Source organism: Maylandia zebra, linkage group LG17 (genome assembly GCF_041146795.1).
Source record: "Maylandia zebra isolate NMK-2024a linkage group LG17, Mzebra_GT3a, whole genome shotgun sequence".
Lineage (NCBI taxonomy): Eukaryota > Metazoa > Chordata > Actinopteri > Cichliformes > Cichlidae > Maylandia > Maylandia zebra.
In genome coordinates, this window is record NC_135183.1 from 30,306,114 (window position 1) to 30,331,630 (window position 25,517).

Here is a 25,517-nt window from a genome sequence, read left to right on the forward strand (position 1 = left end):
TCCGCAGACACATGCACACTAACACACACAAAACCTTGCATGTCACCTTACTGGCACGGTTAGATGTTAATAAGTTCAAGCACACAAATGCTCACACCAATGTGTACACATTCCCTCAGGCCAAAAACAAGGATATAAACATGACCAAATGCCTCTGTGGTTCCACACAGAGGTCTATTCATACACACACACACTCCCACACACACACTCCATAACCCAGTTAAGGTTCTCGTGGGTCTTTTGAAATAACCAACTCCTTAGTGAATGAGCCTACTGGGAGTTTGGTGGATTTCTTCTTTACTGTTCTCTCCTCTGTATGTCTCATCATTTCTCTGGATGTGATATTACTTTTATTAACTTGCTTAGCCAACGAAGTATACGATGAGGTGCTCTATACTTTTTAGTGGAGCTTAAGTTTAATGTCACAGTAGTAAATGTAGATAACTTTCAGTATTAAATTAATATACACCTTAACTTTTGTTTATGGTAGGCCATAAACTATAAGCCATCCTTCTACCAAGGAAGGTTGTGATAGACAGTGGCTAAGAAGCATATTTCTTATTCCACAAGGTCAGAAAACATATAAAGTCTCTTCAGGAAGTTCTGGATGTCCCCTCAGTTGGGTCTGCCTGTAAATCCTCCAAAGGTCGGTGCCCAGGAGGCACCCTAACCGGATCTCTGACGAGACAGCTGTGGCTTAGGGGTGTCTACTAATCCCCTGTGTCTACAAGATTCTTCATTTTGCCCTTGATACATTAATACATTAATTAAGAGTGTCAGAATATTAGATCAAAGTTCTGTAAAGAGCAATGTATGAATGAGTATATTTGGGTCGACAGACGGATTTGTGCTGCGGCTGCAGTGATACGGACGCTGTACTGGTCTGTTGTGGTGAAGAGAAAGCTGAGTGTAAAACCGCAGCTCTCAATTTACTTGGTCGATCTACGTCTCTACCCTGACCTATGGTCATGAGCTGTGGGTGGTGACCGAAAGAACGAGATCGCGGGTACAAGCGGCAGAAATGGGCTTCCTCCGAAGGGTGGCTAGCCTCTGCCTTAGAGATAGGGTGGAAGTTCGGCCATCTGGGAGGGGCTCAGAGTAGAGCCGCTGCTCCTCCACATTGAAAGGAGCCAGTTGAGGTGGTTCAGGCATCTGACAAGGATGCTCCCTGGGCGCCTCCTGGGTGAGCTGTTTCGGGCATTTCCCACTGGGAGGAGGCCCCGGGGCAGACCCAGGACGCGCTGGAGAGATTATATCTCTCAGCTGGCCTGGAAACGCCTTGGTATTCCCCCGGACAAGCTGGAGGAGGTGGCTGGGGAGAGGGAGGTCTGCTTGGGCTGCTGCCCCCGCGACCTGGCCCCGGATAAGCGGAAGAAGATGGATGGATGGATGGATGGATGGATTTTGGCTTATCTCTTTATTACCAGTCCAGTCCAACGCCTGTGCTCCTTCTAATGCCACAACAATCCACCTCATGTTCCACTTCCTGATTAAGATTCTTGATGTTTGAAAGCATTTGCTTGGGACAGTTATTCCCTCAAACCAAAGGGAGCCAGAGCACTCCACCACTTCCTGGCAAAGAACCATGGCCTCAGACTTGGAGGTGCTGTCTTTCATTCAGGCTGTTTCACACTTAGATGCAAACCACTACATTGCATGCTGAAGATTACGCGCCAGTGAAACCAACAGAACCACATCGTCTGCAAAAAGCAAGGATACTATTCTGAGGTTTCCATAATGGACACCCGATTCACTCTGGCTAGGTCATGAGATACTGTCCATGAATATCACAAATATGAGCAGAGACCAGGGGCAACAAAGTGTGGAGTCCAAATCGATAGAAAACATGCTTCACGTTGACAAAGGAACTTGTAGCAAATAACCCCAAACAGAGAGTTATGATGCTCAAGATGAGTCTACTTCTATCATAGCCAAAGCTTGATTTTTAGCAGCTAATAAAAGCAGAGACTGTCAGGCTTAACTGTCAGGCTTGTAGCATCATTCACAAGCCCGTTCATAATTACAGCCGAACAGATGTTTTCTGTCAAGTACATTTGGGATTAGTTTTCACCAACTTTGCTGTCAGCTTTGTGGAAGAACTCAAATACTAAAGGTGTTACGTTTCATACATTATACATAATAACAACCCCAGGACTGATCTTAACAAAATTCAGCTGTTAAATTATACACGCAAGTGTGAAAAAACAGGAAAATTACTGTACAGGGAATCCCTTTCTAACTTTTCTCCTTCCCTTTCTTTTTGCACTGTTTTTCTACATTTTACTTTTTTTTTTTATTTGACCTTTGACCTTTGTTATCTGTTGCACTATCCAACCAGGTTTTCCATTTTATGTTTTGCTCAATTACTGCCAATACATCCCAGACAAAGGAACCCTACAGAAATACCATCCAAGTTTTTTTTTTTTTAAATTTGATAGTTGCACGAAATGTAACTTTCACTGGTGGAACAGTCTGTTAAACTCGCTTAGATCATATAAAAATGTATTATCTAAGCATACTCTGTGTGTAATCAGCAATCTCGTGAGCACAGTGCACACCAGGCATACAGATATGATAACGACACATGGTAAATCATAACTAAGCAAAAATCGTAGAGCTTTACACTCACTTTAAAACCCCATGGTTCAGATTAACTTGTCATAAAGACCCCTAGAATACAAATGCTATCACAAGACTTTCGTGTTCAATGTTGCCAAAAGTTGACTTAATGTATGGAAGCTCCGAGGTTTCAAAAAGACAAGCATTGGCTATGCAAAAGAAAAGCAACATTTGCACGCCACAGTGTTTGAATAGATGTTTAAGAGAGAAGTGCAAGGTGTTAGAAAGTAGTGTCAAATGAAGTCAGAGTAACAGTCCTCACCCTCTCTCTTTTTTCCTTCCTCATCCCTCCATCTCGTCTCCGTCTCCGCGTTCTATTTGAAGTCATTTATGACACTTCAGGGTCTCGAAGGTGGTTACTGACAACACAGAGACTCAACTGTCTGCAGCTATGAGTGTGCGCATGCATGCAAGGGTGTGTAACGTTTTGCACAGCTCCAAGTCTCTCACTCTCTCTCTCGCTCCCATTCTCTCTGTAGAGCCATAATGTTCAGTCTCCAGTGATGGATCACAGCGGAGACTTCCTCAGTATTCCTGTGTGTACACATGCATCTGTTTGCAATGTTATCAAGTAAGCTGAGGCTTATGTAGCATTTTCTTGTGTCACGGATCGACTTTTAGATGCTTATAAATTAACTGACAAGTGGACAGAGGCAGAGTGATAGCATAAAATTAAAACTGAGTTTTTTGATGAAGAGTAAACTCTGTTTGTCGTAAGGCCTCATGTGGCAGGTAGTGTTTCAGTTAGCAAGCTAACTTTGGGTTAATACTCTGGGTTTGCAGTTTTATGAATGCTGTTCACTTATGCGTGTGTTAGAAAAGTTGTTTGAAAAGTTTTTGAAGTTTGTTTTTTGACGACGACCACTCTTCAGTGAGTCACAGGTCAGAGTTGGGGTGTTTTTTGATGGAGTGCTTAAATACTGTTTCCAGTCTGGTCTGAATTTGGGTTTCACACAGCACAGTAACCTATGCCGCAGAGCTGTCAGACCCCGCTACAGAGCAGGTTAAATTCAGAGAATTACATTTCTCGTGCCATGGAGCTGTTTGTGTAGTAACAGGCATGTAGAATTGATCGTACCCTATCTATTATGAGATTTATTATGAATTGAAACTATTTCAGTTAATCCATTGCAAGGTATTAATGCTGTGTACTAATGATATGGCGATTGTAAGCACATTTAGTCAGAACAGACTAATAAACCAGTGAATACAAGCAAAGAAGATTTGTATTTGTTGCGCTTATGCTGCATACGTTAAAACGCACCTGTGTCCCTGAAAGCTTTTCCTGCATGTTAACCTTTGACCCCCAGCTGCAGGAGGCTGTAGATCAAGGTAACTTCAGCTCTCTTCACTCTCCTGTGTATCCCACAGTCTCCTTCCTCTTCCCTCTAAAGCAGTTTTCACACATCTGCTGAAGCCCTAAACATTTCTCAACATACCTGCCGTAAGTGCATGTGACAACCCAAATATATGATACAACTGGATTGGTCTTGCCTGCCTAGCACAAAATCCACCTGTGCCAATGTGAGAAATCCAATGCAATGGTAAATTTCTGATGAATTTACAGCAAATCACTGGTATTCATGGATCCTGGACTGTGCAGTGTATTTCAAATATTAACAACTGATTTTTCCTGACACATATTATGTGTTAAATGCATAGAGTGTATATGAAAGATGCAGTCAGCCTTTGGTTTAACATCACATCTTTGGAGGCTCTACTTTGCATTTTACGGCTGTCACCATCTTGATTTTCCAAAGCCAGTAGTGACCACATTTATACCGTAGACTGAATCTAACATGTAAAAGTAAAAAGTTACCATGCTTCTCACCTCATTTTTGACCTCCATAGGCATTTTTCTAGCATACTTTTTTTTTTTTTTTATCTGGGATGGCTGTGGGTCAGAAGGTAAATCATTTCATCTGGTAATTGCAAGGTTGTTGATTTGATCCATGATTGCTCCAGTCCATGTCCCAAAGTATCCTTGGGCAAGATACAGAATCCCACAGTACAGGAAAAGGAAGTACACAAGAAAAAAGTGCTTGTGTGAAAGAGACATGTAGTATAAAATGCTTTGGGTGCTGGAGTAGAAAGCTGTTGTATAAGAATCAGTCCATTTATCATTTATGGCTTTAGTTGCTAGTTTGAGGTCTTATCCAACACACCATAGTGTTCATTTTGTAAATTATGGTCCAGCTTGTAACAAATTAAGGAAAAAGCAGTTGGTGTGGCTACCTTGACAAGTCACTGTCATATTATCTTGCAGTGTACTTGGTTTCTTTGTGAACTCCATCTGTGCCACGCACTCAATTTCAAAAGCAAAGAAAAAATAATATTTGTAATATTTTATGAAATGTTACAATAGAAAGAAGAGGGTGGAGGTGAGGAATTAGCAGGATCTCTCCTTTAGCAGACACATGTTTAACAGTTACAGGTCAGGGATGTATGTGTGGCTATGGTCCTCGGTCCAAACCTCTATGGCTGTAATATGGACATTTTTAAGACTTTTGGCTCTTCGTGTGATGATATTGTATTTCCAGCAGACCTGAATGAGATCTGTCCGCATCCATAATGTGGTCCATAAAGGGTCAAAACATATTTAAATAAATCTTTAATCTTTAAATCTTTACATAAATTATTTTTTACACAACAAATATTTGCATTCTTAGAACATATGTCCTGACATTCTAGATTTCCTATTTTGGTTTTGCAAATTAAATTATCTCCATTTTATTTGTGAACTAAAAACATCTTTAATACTATAACGCCCCTGTTCTTCTTTTCTGAATCACAGTTCATAGTGTTCATGCTTTGTTTTCCCACTAAACTCTTCATCACTTCTTGTTTGTAGTTATGATGACCTCCCGTGTTACTGGCAAGTGAAAAAATGTGGATCTAATCAAATTTATAACACCGCCGAGACTTACTGCAATGAAATAATCTCCACAGCACTCAGCTCAAACACGATTCATTATCATTTGTATTTTTCCACTTATTAACAATTTTCTTTTCTTGATATAAAATGGGTTAAGAGTAATCTAATTTCTTATCATGATGAAATAGTTCTTGTCAAACCATGACTCAGCAACTTTTCATTGTTGATAATTGCACAGATATCTACAAAGGCGCTTCTATTGCCACCGGAGAGAAAGGCGAAACAATAATCTCATGTAATGTTCCCCAGAGCGTTATCGTAATGAAATAATTTTCTTCCAAGCGTGGCTCAGCAGCCCCCCCACCCCCTCACTTCACCTCGTTTTCATTTGTTTCTCATTCTTTCGATTGTTAGCGAGTTACAGCCGAGCTGTATGAAGGATGTGTGGGGGAGAAGCGGAGGGGAGGGAAGAAGACGTAGAGAAGCTTGAGGGAGGAGGAGTGAAATAATGGTGTGATGATTAGATTAAGTGAGAAAGAGAGTTGGCACAAGAACAAATGAGCTGAAGTCAGCATTCCTGACAGTTAGCGAAAGAGGAGAAATGTAAAGAAAGGCCAAAGTGGAAAATGAGGACACTTCTTCAGCCATACTTTCTTCTTTGTCTTTCCACCTCACCGATTTGCATCAACTTCATTTTTAGGATTTTTTTTTTCCTCTTGCATGTTGCTCTCTAGATTTTCCATCATTTAAAGACAGATTTTTACTAAAGACTAATAAAAATCTTCTTTTTAGAATTTTGGCCATAGTCATTTTTAAAAGCTTTTAGAAACAAAATTACCACAATTGGACAAGACGGCAGAACTGCACTTTTAGATTAATTAGAAAAGCTGCTTCACATAGACATGAAGACTTGCTTATGAGTATCGATGTAAATAAGTAAGGTACGAATGTAATAGGATGGGGCTGATTGTTCAATTAACCACACTGTAACTCATACTATTTGTCATATTATTGCATTAATAATGTGCCAAAAGGCACAAATATTCTCAGGTGATCCACTTCATGCCTTAAATTGCGATTAAAAAAGAACAAAGACTTTTGCTTATCTTAAAAGACCAAATTCATTTTGTAGCAACCTGTAAACATGTTTATTTCTGCAGCATTTAATATCAGTATTTAAGGTGCCAAAGTCAATCTATTGGGATTGACTTGGTTTTGGAGCCAGCCTCAAGTGGCTCTTCAAGAAATAAACAATAAATAAATAAACAAAATGAACTCGAAATAGTGGACTAGACATGAAAACAAGAAGAGAGAAAGAGGACATGTTGCAAGCAGAAGGAAGGAAACAAACAGAAGCTGGAATTGGCCACAGATAAAATCAAGTTATGGAGCTCAAAATGAGAGAATGAAGCAGGGAAAAATGAAATACTATGTTTATAGATGGGAAGAAGACACTTAAAAAAGTGAGCTTCGATAACTACAGAAAGGAGTGCGTTAGGTATTTGGGTAAAAAGACTTAATCTTCAAAAGTATTATGTATGACAGAGGTGAGCAATGAAGACAGGAAGAGTGGGAGGAACTGGGGATTATTTTGATACAGAAAGCTCTAGGATGAGGAGAAAGAGGACAGGACACAGATAAAGTGTTTTTACAGAAAGGTAGGACAGAAGATACTAAAGAGATCAGAAATCAGGCACCCTCTTGACACAGCTTATCCTCTTCTTAACTGTCTTTCCTCCTTTTTGTTTCTTGCTTTCCAGATCCCAGAGCCTTTTTTGCAAGTGTTGGAGCAAATGTTTTTAATGTATGTTTACTTACGATCTCTTAACCTTTATGAAATAAACTTTCCTAAGGACAGAGGCACATCTGTCTGTTCAGCTTTATGTTCGTGTTCCATATGAACCTGGGGTTTTGGGTTATTATTATCTATTTTCATCTTTGAGGCAAACTCCTGGCATAAGTCATGTAGGCATATTTCTAGAAATTAACCGTAAGACTCCACACACGAGACCTCTTCCTCCATCTTTCAGTGTGACACAGTCCACTAAAGAGATGCTTACCTAAGATGGTCATTCAGAAGAACATAGAAACAAACAAAGACACCGGCTTTATTAATCCCACACTGGGGAAATTCACACATTACAGCAACACAAGGGTCAGCAAGAAAAAGTGAATTAGAGATAATAATTGGAATAAATAAAAGAGAAAAACAATAGTGTACAAATAAAAAAATACACAATTTTACATATGTACATAAAGTGAAGTGGCAGTGATATATGTATTTATATATTTTTGCAGGCAACTATCACGTGTGTGTGTATTGTACAGTCTGGACCAAGTCTTACTTGCTCTTTTAATTTCATTAAATTTGCGTTTCCCAAGCCAGTGTCTGGTGCATATGAACTTTCCATATGTTACAACAACAGCATAAAGAAAAAAAAATCTGTGTAAGGACTGTTGCGGGGGAGGGCAGGTGGAAGTTGCGGTCAGATACTAATAAAGGTGACTTTACAGCTCTGCGCGTGTTTATCTTCAAACTTGTGTGGTGTGCAGATAAACTGTCTGCTCTGCGAGTTTGCTTTATAGGTGTTTTTAAGTGCGGCATGGGCTCGTTTGTGCAGGTCCAGATACTCACCAAGTGTAACACACTGTCAGACGCGTGATCGTTTTGCTCACATGCACACTCCTAAAAGTGCAGTCTTTCATTTAGCTTTCAAACAAATGCATATAAAAAAAATTTTTTTTACTTTTTGTCAAACACACACACACACACACACACACATATATATATATATATATATATATATATATATATATATACATACACACACACACACACAAAACCTCAGTCTGTCCTGCTTAAGCTCCTGTTCCTTGCAGGGCTCAGTGTGAGGCTAAGGGGATTTAGAGTATACAAGACTTACAGATTTATACTGACTCCATCTCTTGCTTTTCATCTCTCACCCCTCACACTTTGCAGGCCTACTGTAAAACCTGAAGTATAACTATAACATGTGAAACAGATGGAGCAGCAAGACGAGGAGAGAAGACGAAAAGTGGGGGGGGGGAATGTGACAGTAATCCGAGGAGCAAAAAGATGGTTGCAGAGAAAAGACAGGAGAAATGAGAATGGAGAAAAGAAAGATACGGAGGAGGGGGAGATGAAAGTGTTTTGGAGGCCTTTGTATGTGTACAGTCTAATATTTGTCTAAGTCTTTATGGATCTCCCCTCAAGTGGCAACTTAACAAGCCTGTTATTTTTCTGCGCCGGTTAACAAGCTACACAACAGGTTGCATGATGGTTGTGTGTGTTTGCAGTCTGAAATGTGCAAGATGAACCAACCCAGTTCTTGAAACTCAAATACAAATGGACAGTTGGGAAGCCCTCTGTTACTGTTTTCCTCTTGCGCACAAAAACACACACATATGCACACTTTTTCAGGCAAAGCTCATGGCACTCACTCAAAAATCTACTTCTCTCCAAATTAACTTCACGCGCACACGTACACACACTGGTTTATGCTCCGTCTAAAACACGAATGTCATAATGATGATCGTGCTAAATTCCACCTAAAAACAAAAACGTGTTTCTAATGAGATATATTATTTTTGTCTCTGCAGACGCAGAACAGGATGAAGCTGATGGCGGACAACTATGAGGATGATCATTTGAAGGTTTCATCCCCAAACTCAGAGCAGCCCAACAATCACAAACCCTCCCCAGACCAGGTAAGATAACTGCCCCGGACGGTGTGCATTGGCCAAACCAGTGAAATCTTTATTTTCTTTAATAATATTTGAATGAAAGACTTTCCAGCAAGTCATATTGCCATTTCTGGGCTATTGGATGTTAGCTTATTTCTCTTCAAATTTACTAATTAAAGTTAACCATTTTTTAGCACTATTACTTGTTCTGCACTCTCTATATCTCTGTTAAGTTTCCCTTTTTTGCTAAACTAACTTCCTGTTTCTGAACTCACGCTGCGGCTGGACTGAACTAACCGATAGGACGATGAGGAGGGCATTTGGGCCTAGCCAATCACATGCCTTCTTCCTCACCCTCAGTCCATCATTGTGTACAGAAGGGTGAGCGTCTTCTCTGTCTGGATTTGATCATGGCCATCGTTTCATTCGTCTTCCTTTTCTTTAGTTTCATCCGTGACTTTGTGATCTCATTCTGGCATCATTGTCTGTCATTTCACTTTATTTGTGGCCTCATATCGTTTTTTATTTATTCAGTTTTCCTCCATTCTTTCTAACATTGAAATCCAATCTTGAAATGCATCTTTTATTCTGTGATTCATCTTTCCTTTCCTTTTCCCTTCAGCCATCAAATCTTGAATTGTGCTTCATTTGTTCAATTTCTCATCCTTAAATATAATTTCATCCTCTCATGATAAGGATTTCTTCCAGTTGGCATTCTCTGAACTCTTTTTTATGATTTATTTTTTTCCCTGTGCATTTTTATACCCATGATTTCATTATTTCAACCTTCATTAATCTTTTGGATGATTCCCTTGTTCCCCAAGTCTACTTGGGTCTTGCCTTTGGTTTGATATTGTAAGCTTCATGTGTCAATCATATGCCAACTGAGACGATATTCTTATTCAAATCAACTGAAATGTGTGATGTAGTGTTGGAAATGTGCACCTTTGCTAAACTGCTATGTAAAAAGTATATTTCTTCTGTCAGAAATGATGAAAAGAAGGTTTTTCCTTTGACCTTGCTCCTGTGTTGTTTTTTTAATCATACAATAGGGGCTTTCCAGTATTTCAAAAGCCCAAAGGTCATTAATTGTAGATGCGTAACAAGATTCAACTCAAGAAAAAACAAAAGACACCCAACCACAATACGTCTAATGTAGAGCAGTCTTTCTTAAGAAAAAAGAAAGAAACCTGAGCATTGAGTAGTGCAAGTGTTCAGGTTTCAACGCCAAACTGGCAAAGTCACTTGTTCCCATTAAACTCTTGAAACAAGTGAATTGGAAATTTTTACACATTTTAAGCAATTAATGGTTAAAAGGCTCTTCTAAGTTTAGTGGTTATTAAAAGGCATCCAAACGGTTGGATCTACTAAGACCACAGTGCAGAGACGGCACCACATATGAGCTGCACATGCTGCTTTTAGTGCAGCTCAGCTGCTCCAGATGGATTTCCCATTGGGATGCTAAAAGCCCAAAGGTTCACCATTGGATCTAAGTTTGACCCTGGTTATTAATTAGCGGTAGCACCTCCCTGCTGAGAGAGGCAGCACACACACAGCTTATACTCTATCTCCTTTTCTTTCTGTTTCCACCTCTCTGTATTTACATAGCCACATGAAAACACACTCTCTTGGTGTGTAAGATTGGTAATTTGCCATAGCACATTTCATCCGCACAGTGAGTGATTGTGTGTATTCTGTGAGGGGATTTTGTGCTGCAGCTGGACAATGAAATGCTTCAGAGACAACTGCTGCTGCACAGAAACACAGGGGAGCACTCTTAAGACACATCAGGCATTGTCAAGGCCACTTCATGGTATTTTGCTTTTTCAAATAGCTTTCAGATTTATTAGATGCATAACTACACAAAAAATAGTAGAAAATGTACATTTTATAAATTAGCAAGTGTCTTTTTCAGAGTTTTTTAATGTGTTTTAAAATCTGTCACCATTTCTATGGAAGTGAAAGTGATATTACATTTACATTACTTATTCCTGAGATGTTTTTTTGTAAGGTGGATTAAACAGTTTGACAATACAGTCTAAACATGTAATTGGTTCAGCTTGTTTGGCTGTTGGTTAACAATCTAGCATCCACAGTTTTAAAGACATCATGTTCAGATTTTGTGTGATGGTAGATACCAGAACAGCCCGAGATGATTTCATTTTGGTGAAATGGTCACGCTCTTCGGGGAGAGTTGTGCTCTGTGAGTGTTCTTGTTTTCCTTATCAAACAAAACCGTTTTTCACACGTCTTGCCATTTTTTTCCCCCATCTCACAAGCCCAAAACCCTCAAATTAATCCAGTTACAACAGCGGTCCCCAACCGCTGGGCCACGGACTGGGCCACGACCCAGTCCGTGAGTCGTTTGGTACTGGGCCACGAGAGTTGAGGTTCGGGTGTGAAATTTATGGTTTTCAGGGTTTTTATTGGTTTTTAGCATTAACTCGGGTTACCTGGGTCTTTTCCCGTGTGTTATGAATAAATCTTATTTTTTTCTGGTACCGGTGCTGGTTTTATTTTGTTGTATTTATCCACAACACCTTAAAGGCCGGTCCGTGAAAATATTGTTGGAAATAAACCAGTGAAATACGAATACAGAAGATCCAAGCTCCACAATGAACACCCGCGGACGACCAGCGGATTCAAACCCAGAACCTTAATGTGAGGCAAACACTAATGCTGTGCAGCCTCTTGTATAGTGTTTGCGTATTCCCCCCTGTCTGAATGGGTTCTGTCTGGGTACTCTGGCTTCCCCCTACAGTCCAAAGACATGTAGGAGTGAATGGTTGTCAGTCTCTCTGTCTTAGCTCTGCAACAAACTGACGAGCAGTTTTACAACCGGATGATACATTTGCTTGGCAGTTTAAGAGATCATCTACTAGCCAAGACTTCATCGGTTGGGTCACTGAGATAGCACTTACAGAGCAGTGAAAGCCTACACCCACTACTGATGCTGATGCTGGACAAATATGTGCATTTTTGCTGGTGTGTATTTGTCTCAGAGGGTTCTGCGGAGGAAGAAAAGTCTTGATTTCACCATATAATGTGGCCATAGAGGTTTTTTTTTAATACATCCCATCAGTGAGGCTAGCTGAATGTCTCTCTATGGAGTTCTTTCATAGAACAGTAAGAATCTGGTAGGCAGGCAGGGGAGTCTAATAAAGAAGCACAAACACACACACACTGACTCACAGTGCTGTATAAAGTTATTTCTCCTTTGGGATTGTTTCATACTACAGTAAGATACTGAGAAGCCCTGCGGACCCATTAACCACACACACACACACATTGCATATGTTGGCTATTGGAGGCTGTGTAATACAAGAAAAACATGTATACCTTAATGAAAGTCTTGCGAATACTTTCAGTGGTCTGTGTTCCTGTTCGTATTTTATCCCATAATTCCTCCTCCATTTTTCTTATAATAGAACTTAAAGAAAAGGAAACAACTCGTGTTATTTCTCTCCTAATGTCTTCCTCATATCGCCGTCATTCCTTCCATTCTTCGTGTCTGTTTCTCATTCGTCTTGTATTTGATCCGCAGAGCTCCACTGCAGGTCTGGAAAGTGTGGACAGTGATTTTTTTTTTTTAAGCTTTCTGACAGAATAGTATGAATTACAAAGTGTGAGAGGACAGCTGTTACAAATATGTTAAGTATGTTTGTAGAGCAGTAAAGCCAAATTTGGAGAATTTTCTTCAGATATTGCCATATTACACATTAGTCTGGGAGAGATAACGGCCTCACTGCACATCTGCCATCAGCAAATATAACTCAGAGCCAAAGAAAGAGGGCTTGAAATGCCGAATGTGTAGAATCTCTTCAGCCTTTTAACTCCAAATGTTGTCGTTCCCTCTCTTTCCTTCTCGGTCTACCTCCCTTTCTCCTCCAGAGGGAAATGTTCAGTAATGTATTTTGTAATGGACTGTAACCTACTGGCAGGTCCTCCCTGGAAAATACTGTAACTGGAGCCATTTACAAAGCTGATAACCACCATGAATGAGTGTGAGTGTGTGTATGTATGTTTTTCTGTGTCGGAACCTATTTGTGTCTGCGTGTGTATGAGTGTGTTGCGCTGACTTGTGCTACCACACATTTAAAAGTGTATATTTTATGTGTTTGTGTGTGTTAGGGTTAGGTTTAGCTGCTGGTGAGTATTGGCGATTCACTGGAAAAACACAAAATTGCTGAGACTTTTTCTGTCAGTTGTTTGTGCAGCAAATCAGGGAAGACTCAAAATCACAAGTGACAGCTCCTCTGATGTACTGTCACTTTTCATTGTTGCGTCAATGCCACTAAAGAATGGAGTACAATTTTTTTTCACAAAATCCCTCCATCCAATCTACTTTTGATGAACTTAACCTCAAAAGGATTCTCAAATGCCAGAGCAATTAAATTATGTTTTTGTCAGTGTTTAAGTGATAACCAAGTAAGTATTTTATAGTTAGAAAACATGCTAAAAGTGACTAGGACAAGTAGGCAACAGGTAAGCGACTGCTTAAAGCTGTACTCCAATGCTGACGCAAAGGTGCTCGGTAGCTCAAGCTGGAAAACATGGAGAATTTATTCCTAATAATTTTCAAAGTTTGTATTCTCTGTACATTTATTGTACTCTGCTACAACCCAGAATGTGCATTTGGCACAAACTTACAATTTAGACCCAATAGCTGGGTCAGATCAAGGGCACATTCTCACCATAAACAAACTACTCTGGAGTTCATTTGGAACCAGGCCTCCTCCAAAGGGTCTTGGTGCAGTTGATTTGGTTTTGGCCCTAGTGCGATTATCATGTTCATATCTGCACAGATGAATTGCACCAAGAGGAAAAACAAACCAGAGTTAACGGACTAAACAGGGCAGGGGTTAAAGCAACCTTGGAGGTGAACAACAAAAGGCGGGAAAGGAAACAGATTATCAATTCTACAATCAAAACCAAGATAATCTTAACTCAGACAATAATGTTGACTACTACTGGGAGATATAACCAAATGGACAATGTAGCAGATGTACTGCCTGGTACAAGATGAAGCTTTAAATGGGTGGGGGTATAGCAGTTTGAGTATACTCAATTGTACATTGCTGTAACACCAGGGTGATGGACAACTTTTCAGCAATAAAAAATGGAACAAGACACAGAGACATGGAGCACAAGTAAAGTCTAGACTTGACTAAGCCTGCATGTTGCAGAGAAAATACAGGTTTTCCTTACAGCTTGCTGCCTGGGGAATCTACAAACAGTAAAGCAACGGCAAAAGAAAATGAAGAAACCAGAACAAGATTACACTGCAATGACTCTCGCTGTACCATTACAATTAAGGCCTCAGTAAAGTTGTGCATTCCTGCTGCTGCTGCCAACGTGTTTCAAAAGGCACAACTTTTATTTTAAAGATGAATGGTCTCTGCATTCAGTTTGTGTCACACATTTTCAACTTTCATTATCGCTCAACAACTAGTTGGGGAGCGTTTGGAGATAGGTGGGCATCGTCCATGAAAACTAAGGTCGACTTCAACAATTCACAAGTGACCCAAGCAGGCACAAGGAGGTTTTTGGCGTAGCACCATGTACCTCTTTGTGACCAGTTTCACCCTAGCCAGTGATGGCTGACACCGTGTTGCCAGTTGTTTTAAGAACTTTGAGTATCTGGGATAGACACACACACACACAGACAAGCAGAGAAAAATAAAAATAAATAATATGCAAAATAAAAATTAAGTGACACAAGATCAAATTGAGAAAAATATAAAAAAAATGTAAATGAAGTGTTTGGCAACACAAAAACAATTATTATTTTTCCTGCTATATTTATCTGATGATGTCATATCATCATTTATTTATTGATGTTCACCGACTTCACCAAATAACATTCTGTGTAAAATGAATGTATATAATCAAACCCCAAACCTGAGGCAAATTCACATCGATATTTGTAGTTCTTGTGTGTAAGAAGTGAAGACGTGACGAGGTTAAAAAGTGGAGGAAGAGTTTAGAGAGAAAGATGTTACTGCGCTGAGGATCCTGTCAATGAAACACATGGGTTGTGTTTGTGTGTGGGTATGCTGAGTGACGATGAGCACAGCTCGCAGAGTGTGGACAGACGCTGCTGGGATTAAATATACTTTACCCACACACACACTAACAGCCCTCTTAAAATGCTTCCTCTGCACTTAAATCGTAGTATTCCCCAAGGAGAACAGTGTGTGTCAGCACGCCTTATCTCTGTGTGTGTGTGTGCGCGCGTGTGTGTGTGTGCCCTGGGAGGTCTCATGTCATGCGCCCAGAATGCATGTATCTGTTTTGCTCATCTGCACTTATATAGTCAGACGTTCAACAAGAAATGATGCTTTTTAAAGAGAATCGTCTTTCTACTTCTGAGTTCATAATAGCCATTACCTGTGGATTGGTGGGGATTAATATGTTCTTCCAGTATTCTGTTTACTCGTGAGCATGACAGTCTACCAACAAAATATGTTTTTATATATATGTTCACCTCTTTCCTCTGTCTATTTTTCCATTAATTAATTCGTCTTTCATTAATCTAAATGTCTGAATTAGCCAAAACTAATTTTACTTTACACCGAGGTAAACTTTGCCCTAAACATACAGTCTGTGGTGTCTGAAATCATATTTTCAATTATATTATATTAAATTATATTTTCTTGTTTGCAATTTATTTGAACTCCTACTACTTCCAAGCACTTTGCAACTTGTGTGCCTTTGAGTTTTGGTATATATTTCTCCTGTTTGCTATTCATTCCTCCTGTCTACTATTTATATTTTATTCCGGCACAGTTGTACATGTACAGTGACAATAAAGGGCTATTCTAGTCTATTCTATGAAATCTGTTTGTTTTTTGACCCTGTAAAAACAATTTTCCAGTGTTAAAATTTCAGTTTTGTGAAAAAACAGCTACAAAAAATAAAAACAACTGATTTGTAGGGAAGTGATTTGAGAAGAGGTGTGCAATAAATCAAGTTCAACATAGCCAGGCTTTTTTGTGTTTTTGTGCCAGGTTCAAAAAAACCCTTAAAACTCTTGTCAGAAAAGAGCAGCTCTCTTTTTTTACCTGGCTAAATCACCATGGTAACTATGCTGAACATGTTTTAAGCGTATTATAGGTTCTCTGCTGGGGGATTGTGTCTTATATGTGCAAATTGTTAAGCTGTACTTTACTAGAAACTGCTGAAAGAAGCACCGCATCATCAGGGGAATGTGTGTGCATTAACTTTTTGAAAGCAGTCTCAATTACACATCCATCAGTGCCTCATCAGGCAAGCTGTAAGAAGACTTTTACCAAGCTAACAAATACTTAAACTATGCATATATCACTGGTATTTTTATTTGATTTGATTACTTTTTTCAATTCATGAGATTATTTCAGTTAATTGGATTTTTTTTATGTTTAGTTTTTAGTTTTGTTTCCATAAACTACAATAACCTTGGTGCTCACAGTGGATCAGCTGCTGTAGGTGCAGTGTTTGTGGAAACTGAGCACATTGTTTTTCTTTAAATGAACTACTTTAAATGGTTTTCTCGGCTGAAAACTGCCCATGAGGGTCTTCTTTCAGTCTCAGCTACAGCTGTGACAGTATGCAATTAAAAACAGTGCACTGATCCTCATTATTAGAAGCGCTTTCTCTGGCTTTCTCTCAGTGTGCCTCTGCTTCATTTTCTTTGTCTTACTCATCTTACATTTGCCCATCACTGCATGCCCATCTGGCCTAGTATTCTTGCAAAATCGTTATTATTATCGTTCATGTTTTTTGTTTTGCTATTTTTCATACAGTAAACACATAAAAGAATACATTTTCTGTTTTCCTCCTTCAGATTCTTTCTCCTCTCCTGGATCTTAATCAGAATCGCAGTAAGCTGAAGCTGTACATCAGTCACCTGACCTCACTGTGTCAGGAGCGAGACCCAATCATATTGCAAGATTTTGCCCCGCCCCCCGCCTATCACCGCTCTGACTCCGCCTCCTGGCATACGCAGCTGCACAGCATGACGCAGGAACAGGTGAGGACTCCTGGGTGTGTTCTGAGTGAGAGATGAGAGGAAGGAAAAAATGAAATGCAACGACATCAGTCATTCCTGCGGTTCAAAAAAAGTGTTTGTGTGTGTAAGAAAAAGGGGGAAAAAAGAGCGAGAGCGTGTTCTATTTTTGAGAAGCGTGGAGGGAAAAAAAGCGATAATATTTAGTCGCTCCTCATTTATCAATTCTTTAAAACTCTCCACTGTGTGTGTGTTTGTGTGCTTGCCTTTACATGCTGTATGTGTTGACATGCACGAGGTTGCATGCTTGTTCTTGCTGTGAGTGTGCAGATGTGTGTGTGTTTGCATGTAGGAGTAGGGGCACACACTTGGGCTTGCCTGGCAGGTTTTTGGCGCTGCTTTTGACATTATTGAAAAGATTTACTCCAGCAGGTCACCTGACGACAAGCGCCTGGCTGCGGAACAAAAACCGTTTCAGACATTTTATTTTACTGGGAGTAAACTCCGTTTCAAGCTTTTGGCAGCAGGGAAAGGGTTGGTTCATATACAGTGCAGAGTAAGGAGGGTAGAGAAGTATATTTATTTCACTGTCAAAAGAGTTGTCATCTTTGAGAGGGAGGAGAGCAACGGGAAGGGAATCAAGGATAACGAAAGAAAAGGTGAGGCTTCGAGAAAGTTACAGAACCACTGGCCAACCTTGCTTGCTTAGATGTTGCTGCATTATCATGGCAACCAGCTGTGTTTTCAGATATTCAATATAAACAGTATATTATTAAATTTAAAAAATTGTGGCCCTCTGCGGCTTCCCCTGTCTCCCTCTCTGTCTTTTTCTCCATATTGAAAACGTATCAGGCAATGCATGGTCGCTACATGTGGTATGCATTGAAGAACGTAACTTTAGACACACTCGCAGAGCTACGTGACAGAGTGTGTGGTTGGGGTACAGCGGGACTAGTTTTCTACAGTCTGTATGAAAGCCCTTTTTGTGTCTTAATGCAAGGAAATGTCTCCGTTAAGCACAAAGTGTTTCAAAAACGCTGCTGCGTGGTGTCGATTTAAATAAACTTTCGATATGTAAAATTAAATTCTCATTTAATCACAGGTACATTAAATGAACAAAGAAATGGTCTGGAGGCCTTTCGTGGACATTTTTCACCATCAGCCTGCTTTCATAAAAAAAAGCAGACTGTTCTGTGGTCTAGTGGCTGAAGATCTACATTTTCAAAAGAAAAACATAGTCTATTAAAACTGATTATGTGGGCAGCTGTGAAAGCTTATCTAACGAGGCTGAATGTAGCCTGCAGTATTTTATTCCTAACTTATATTTATAAAAACATTTTCAGAATATTGAAAACATTTGTACCAAACTGCGCTCACGGCCACATCCAAGTCATATCTACAACAGAGGAAAAAAGAGCTTAATAGACCAACCTACCCAATTCACCGCAAATGACTTTTTTCCTTTTTCGCATTAACCATTTTCATGGCAGGGTGCAATGTTTTGATTTTTGTTATTTTGCTGCAGGGGCAAAATGAACTCCTAGAATAGAGTTACAAAAAAAATCGCTGTGCCTGTCTTTACTGTAGTCAAACTTATCCTTGCATTATTATAAAGTAGCTGTATATGTGGTGATTATCACATATACACGTGAGGTTACCAATCGTCATGTAACATAAAGCTGAAGAAGAAATTTAATACCTGATGTAACTGCCCTTGAAGTGGAACTTTGGTACTTATCCCTTATTTTCTGTCATACATATGTTGATGCTCAACAATGTGGCCAAAGTTTCAAATAATGGGGTCAGTATATCTTCACATAATCCACGCGAGCCACAATTTAGACTTCACTCTGCTATAAACACTCTGTTTTACACTGCTGGATGTGTAGTTGGTAAAGAGAGAGCGGATATTCTTAATATAGTCATCTCGGGCACACAGCTCTGGTTTGGCACAGAGGGCCCACACACCTGCTGCTCAAACCTTCTGTTTATGTGGATCAGCCAACCAGAACGAAGCTAAAGGAGCGGTGGAGGAGCTATTTTAACTTTTTTCAGAACTAATTTAGTAACTAATAAGCTCTCCTTTAACCTGTTTGGATTTTTCCATAAAAAAACAATAAAGCCTTTACATGAATGTCTTTTAATTCCTGCACTGGGAAGTGAGGCTGGAGTTCATGAAAAGCTGAGCTAAAGGGCCCTATAGATGTTAACTCAGAGGTGGCTTAGACTAGTGACAGAGTCCTCTGTACACTACCACTGGAGATCAGTGTGTTTAGAAGTGGGTCAGCTGTTATCGCGAACATGTTTACAACTCTTTCAGAAAATACTAATGGTGACTAATGTGTGAGGTACAGATCTGTTAGAGGGACGTGGTATTTAATGCTAAAGAGTGACAGTGTTACTGTGAGCTCCTTTGAGGGTGTTTTACTCATAAAGGTGGGAAGACTGTTTTACTGTGGATGGACAATAACTGCTGTGCTTCTCCTTTGAGCCTCTTGGACACATCATTAAATTCATAGAGAAAAAGCCCTGAGTGTTTCACTCTCCTCTGTGTGTCCAGCGTGGTGAACTGTTGTGTGGTAGAGTTCATATCTGCTGTGCTTTCCATGCAGCCCCACAGATTTTTTTTATTTTATATTGGATTAAATTGCGGTTCTCTTGCTTTCCTTAGAAGTTAATTAAGTTATTTTTATGCTGTAGACAAGCCCAAAGGGTATTTATTCCTAAAAGCCTGTCTTTCTTTGACATCCTTAGTGATGTGTGGCTAACTGTTGAATAAGCAATTACACCCACTCCCAACCCTGTTTGGTCACTGGAAGCTTTAAGTTATGAATGATGCTCTGGTGTGTACTGAGGAAAGTGTTTCCACACTGAGTACAGCAGAGACCAGGGCTGGGGTTCACTGGACTTTAGTCTATATGTGAGGGTTACATGTTCTGTACAGTGGTCATCCGCTAAATGGATAGGTATAAAATTATGCACAGACTTTCGACCTTTCTCCTAGCACTGACAGCAGATTGGCAGATTTGGTTTGTGCTGTTTTAAAATAAATATGGGGTTCAAATGATTCATAAATCAGAGTCCCACTTTTTTTTTTAGAAATGCAGTTGTACTCATTAGTTATTTTTTATACTATTTTTAGTGGGATGTTTCCATTAACAACATCACAGTTTGAATCTTTCTTCTTCTTCTTCCTCTCTTTTTCTGCAAACCCACCCATATTCAGGCACCACTTGGCGCCATGTGTTTTTTTTTTTTATTGTTGTTTTTTTTTTTTAAGACCCCAACCCTGCCTATGTACAATCGCACACACACACTGCCAGTCTTTCATTCAGACCCGTGTTTCTCGTTTTCCTTCATCATGTGTCAGCATCACCCTGGCTGACCCTCTTAATGCGCACACAGACTCCCTCCAGACCACCATGTTCCAGTGTGCCAGCCTCTCTTCTCTGTCTTGTGGTGAGTGTGTGTGTTTTACAAGCCTCTCCCTGGCTCTGTTAAAATGCCTGGCACTCTGTAAACCCATTAGGCTCACACTAAAATAGCATGTAAAACCCATAGATGCAGACAAAATCTCACAGGCGGAAACCTACATGTCTGGCACCCACATATGGATTAACATGAATGCACAGCAATCATGAATGACCATTGGAGGCTTGTCTATCTTGCTGTGTGCTTCTGTAATGCGGCACAAACTCAAAACTTTTACTAACACTCTGCTGTGCCGCTTATCCCCAAAAAATGCACAATACAAATATGGAAAGAACACAACGATTTATAAATCTATAAACACTATATTTAATTTAAAATTGTAAAAAAACACAAAAAAAAAACAGGTAAAATGAAGGAAGTGTTTCAGCAATCATCAGCGAGGTTTAAGACAAACAATCACAGCATATAAAAGCCAGGTGAGATCCCATTACCAATCAGAACATAATGAAAAACACCGGCAGAAAAAACGTGCCAAAGGTAGCAGACGCGTGCCAACAATCGTAATCATAATACACTCCTATAGTTCTACAAAAATAGTATCAACACACAACCAGCAAACACAACAGTATTAAAACCACTGGAATAGGAAACGTAAACAGAAAAATGTGTTTCCACTAAAGTTATCAGACATCAAAAAATACATAAACAATCTGAAGAAAAGCCCGTACATGAAATATCACAAGAAAAACCAAATCACTAAAACAGCTGCACAATAGCTCTTGATTCAAGCTTTTAGGGGGTTTCTGTGTGTAGTGGTTGAATCCAGTCTGCAACCCTTTGTATTAAATGTTTGTATACTTTCTATACCTTGGAATTTATGGGAACTCCAATATGTCCAGCTGCATTAAAATGCTTTCATCAACATACATCTTATATCGCTTTTGTGCTCAGAGATTCTGACTTTTAGGTCACGAGTAAATCACAAATTAGGTTCTCTAAGAAACTAGATTTTTGAGTTTCTTTTTCCTTCCAGTGTAAGTGGTGTAGAAAAGCATCCTCTTTGAACACAGCAGTGGATACAATTTAACATGGGATTCGTGATCAAGCTTTATACAGGGAGTGCAGAATTATTAGGCAAATGAGTATTTTGTCCACATCATCCTCTTCATGCATGTTGTCTCACTCCAAGCTGTATAGGCTCAAAAGCCTACTACCAATTAAGCATATTAGGTGATGTGCATCTCTGTAATGAGAAGGGGTGTGGTCTAATGACATCAACAGCCTATATCAGGTGTGCATAATTATTAGGCAACGTCCTTTCCTTTGGCAAAATGGGTCAAAAGAAGGACTTGACAGGCTCAGAAAAGTCAAAAATAGTGAGATATCTTGCAGAGGGATGCAGCAGTCTCAAAATTGCAAAGCTTCTGAAGCGTGATCATCGAACAATCAAGTGTTTCATTCAAAATAGTCAACAGGGTCGCAAGAAGCGTGTGGAAAAACCAAGGCGCAAAATAACTGCCCATGAACTGAGAAAAGTCAAGCGTGCAGCTGCCAAGATGCCACTTGCCACCAGTTTGGCCATATTTCAGAGCTGCAACATCACTGGAGTGCCCAAAAGCACAAGGTGTGCAATACTCAGAGACATGGCCAAGGTAAGAAAGGCTGAAAGACGACCACCACTGAACAAGACACACAAGCTGAAACGTCAAGACTGGGCCAAGAAATATCTCAAGACTGGTTTTTCTAAGGTTTTATGGACTGATGAAATGAGAGTGAGTCTTGATGGGCCAGATGGATGGGCCCGTGGCTGGATTGGTAAAGGGCAGAGAGCTCCAGTCCGACTCAGACGCCAGCAAGGTGGAGGTGGAGTACTGGTTTGGGCTGGTATCATCAAAGATGAGCTTGTGGGGCCTTTTCGGGTTGAGGATGGAGTCAAGCTCAACTCCCAGTCCTACTGCCAGTTTCTGGAAGACACCTTCAAGCAGTGGTACAGGAAGAAGTCTGCATCCTTCAAGAAAAACATGATTTTCATGCAGGACAATGCTCCATCACACGCGTCCAAGTCCTCCACAGCGTGGCTGGCAAGAAAGGGTATAAAAGAAGAAAAACTAATGACATGGCCACCTTGTTCACCTGATCTGAACCCCATTGAGAACCTGTGGTCCATCATCAAATGTGAGATTTACAAGGAGGGAAAACAGTACACCTCTCTGAACAGTGTCTGGGAGGCTGTGGTTGCTGCTGCACGCAATGTTGATGGTGAACAGATCAAAACACTGACAGAACCCATGGATGGCAGGCTTTTGAGTGTCCTTGCAAAGAAAGGTGGCTATATTGGTCGCTGATTTGTTTTTGTTTTGTTTTTGAATGTCAGAAACGTATATTTGTGAATGTGGAGATGTTATATTGGTTTCACTGGTAAAAAATAAATAATTGAAATGGGTATATATTTGTTTTTTGTTAAGTTGCCTAATAATTATGCACAGTAATAGTCACCTACACACACAGATATCCCCCTAAAATAGCTAAAACTAAAAACAAACTAAAAACTACTTCCAAAAACATTCAGCTTTGATATTAATGAGTTTTTTGGGTTCCTTGAGAACATGGTTGTTGTTCAATAATAAAATTATTCCTCAAAAATACAACTTGCCTAATAATTCTGCACTCCCTGTAGTGACCGTTACTACAATGTAGAAAATTGTTTCGGCTAATTAATTTATGCTAAAGCTGAAATGCTGGGGGAGACAACATATTCTTTTCAGTGGGCTTAGTTTCATACTTTACCAAATCCAACCAGTGGTGACAGACTTAGACATTCATAAGTCTTTCAGGCAGGATCAGTGAGTGGTAAAGCTAAAGAGCAATAAGGTCAGCATATGAGGTAAGCAGAGATGAAAGGATGAAGTGGGTAATCAAGTGTATATATTCACGCTTGTCTGGTGGAAGGAGAGAGTTGTAGAAAGAGGCTTCTTTTATTTCAAAATATGACATTTTGTGGGTTTTTTAATGTTCTGATTTTAGATGCATCTTGTGCGTTTCAGTGTGTCATCCTCTGGCATCACTGCTTTGATCAATCGACTGCATTTTTCAGATTTGACAAGTATGAAGGCTTTGTCAAAATCACTCCCTGTTTTCTACATAGTGGACTACATTTATTGTATTTATTTCAGCGTCTGTGTGAATTTTTCATTACACGGTGGCCAAAAATAATACACAGCAAGACTGAAACTTGTGTCCATGTCATAAATACTGCAGTTGCTGCCATTTAATGGACATGTAGTCGTTGGTGATGATGCAATTTCAAGATGAGAAGTGACAAACGTGTCTGAAATCTCAATTCACCTTCGAGACACAAGTTTTTATTTTGTGTCAAATAGCTCTTGTCTGACAGAAACTTACTGGACAAAAATACTTCTCAATATGTAAATACTTGATAAAAGTATTTGTCACTTTACACCTACAGGAGCTGCTTCCCTATGGAAAGAAGCTCTCAGTGCAGGCTTTATGTGCTGATGTTAATGACGGGGGACTCTTTTACCGGCGACTTTTACCCACTTAGCGCCTCAGGATTCAGAGAAAATGGTCATCCACTTTGAGGCTGAGCTGCTGTGGCTCCTAAACACTTCCACTTTGCAATGATACCACTTAAAGTTGATCATCTAGGAGGAAAGAAGTTTCAAAAACTGTCTCATTGTGACAGAAGCATTTTATTACAGTACCACACTCGAATTCAGTGAGTAAGTCTTAATCTTTCACAAATCTTTGTAAAGGCAGACAGCATGGTTAGGTGCTTGATTTTATACACTCGTGGCAATGAATGAAAACACCTGAATTCAAAGTTTAAGAGGCGTAACCCCGTACTTTTCACCATAACCTAATTTATTAAGAAGCTCAGAACAGCGAGAGATATATGGGGCATATAAATCTCATGCATGTGTTGAAGTAGTGTGGACTGATACATGTTATAAAATGAAAGAGCATTTGTTCCCTAAGATGTGCAAGTGATGTTTAAAATGGTTAAAAAATAACACACTTTAAGTTTTGTTTGTTCATTTTTAAAGCACAGCTGCTCTTTTTTTACTTCAGTTGTGTTTTTGTGAGGTGTAAAAGCAGTAGAAGTAGATCTGTCCCTTAACTTTTAATACTTTATGTTTTAAAAAAAATAAATTTTAGTGTTTTTTCTTTCTTTTAAGTGCAGGATTATGTCTTTTTGTGGCAGTTGTGCATTGTTTTTTTGTGCTTTTATATTGTTCTTTTTGTGGGCGATTTCTTCAGAACCTGTCAGTAAACCAATTTTCCCAGCAGGGACAACAAAATGACTGAACTGAACCGAAGAGCTTTTGCAAATTAGGCCATTCGTTTGAATTTGACATTTGAGTGACTGGGCCCTCTCTCGTATCCACTGTTCTGACATTTACTCAGTGAAAGTGTTAGACTAATGAAACTTAACATTATCCAGGTCAGCCTTTTACGTGTCATCTTTCAGCTAAGCTAAGCACAGTAGTGAGCTTTTAGCGAAAGGCCAGTTTCAGTAATGATGATGGATCTTCCGGAGACATTTATTTTGCTCTTCTGTTTCTATGTGTTTGTTTCCATCTCTCTCTTTAACCTCGGCTGAACTACAAAAGTAACAATGATTCCAATAGAGAGGTTTTACTAAAAGGGCTGTTTTCTGTGCCATAGTCATAATAATAACCTTTATGACTCAATGACGTCTCTAACAAGCACTGAAGAGAACTGGCGTCATATTCTTCCACACACTCGCGCGTGCACACACAGGAAGGCTTTCTCTCACGCGCTTCTCTCTGGCCTACGTCTGGCTATAAGAGTGAAGGTATAAGGATCTCTTGGCTGTGTTTGTTTATGGCTGTTTGTCTAACTGTTCGAGTATTTGAA

General features: G+C 39.7%; 1 protein-coding gene across 15 annotated transcripts in view; it reads left to right on the forward strand.

The window, feature by feature from the left end:
- The window catches only part of LOC101463811 (ELKS/Rab6-interacting/CAST family member 1), a 157,767-nt gene that overhangs the window by 116,301 nt on the left and 15,949 nt on the right, over positions 1-25,517 (forward strand). For 10 of the 15 annotated variants that reach the window (XM_004548203.3, XM_004548205.3, XM_004548204.3 and 7 more), the window contains 2 exons: positions 9,116-9,223; positions 17,025-17,210. In XM_004548203.3, the coding sequence (XP_004548260.3) occupies positions 9,116-9,223; positions 17,025-17,210 (294 nt within the window). Of the gene's footprint in view, positions 1-9,115; positions 9,224-9,502; positions 9,581-17,024; positions 17,211-25,517 lie in introns of those variants that run through there. The other 5 variants (XR_013093956.1, XR_013093957.1, XR_013093958.1 and 2 more) reach the window with 1 other exon arrangement.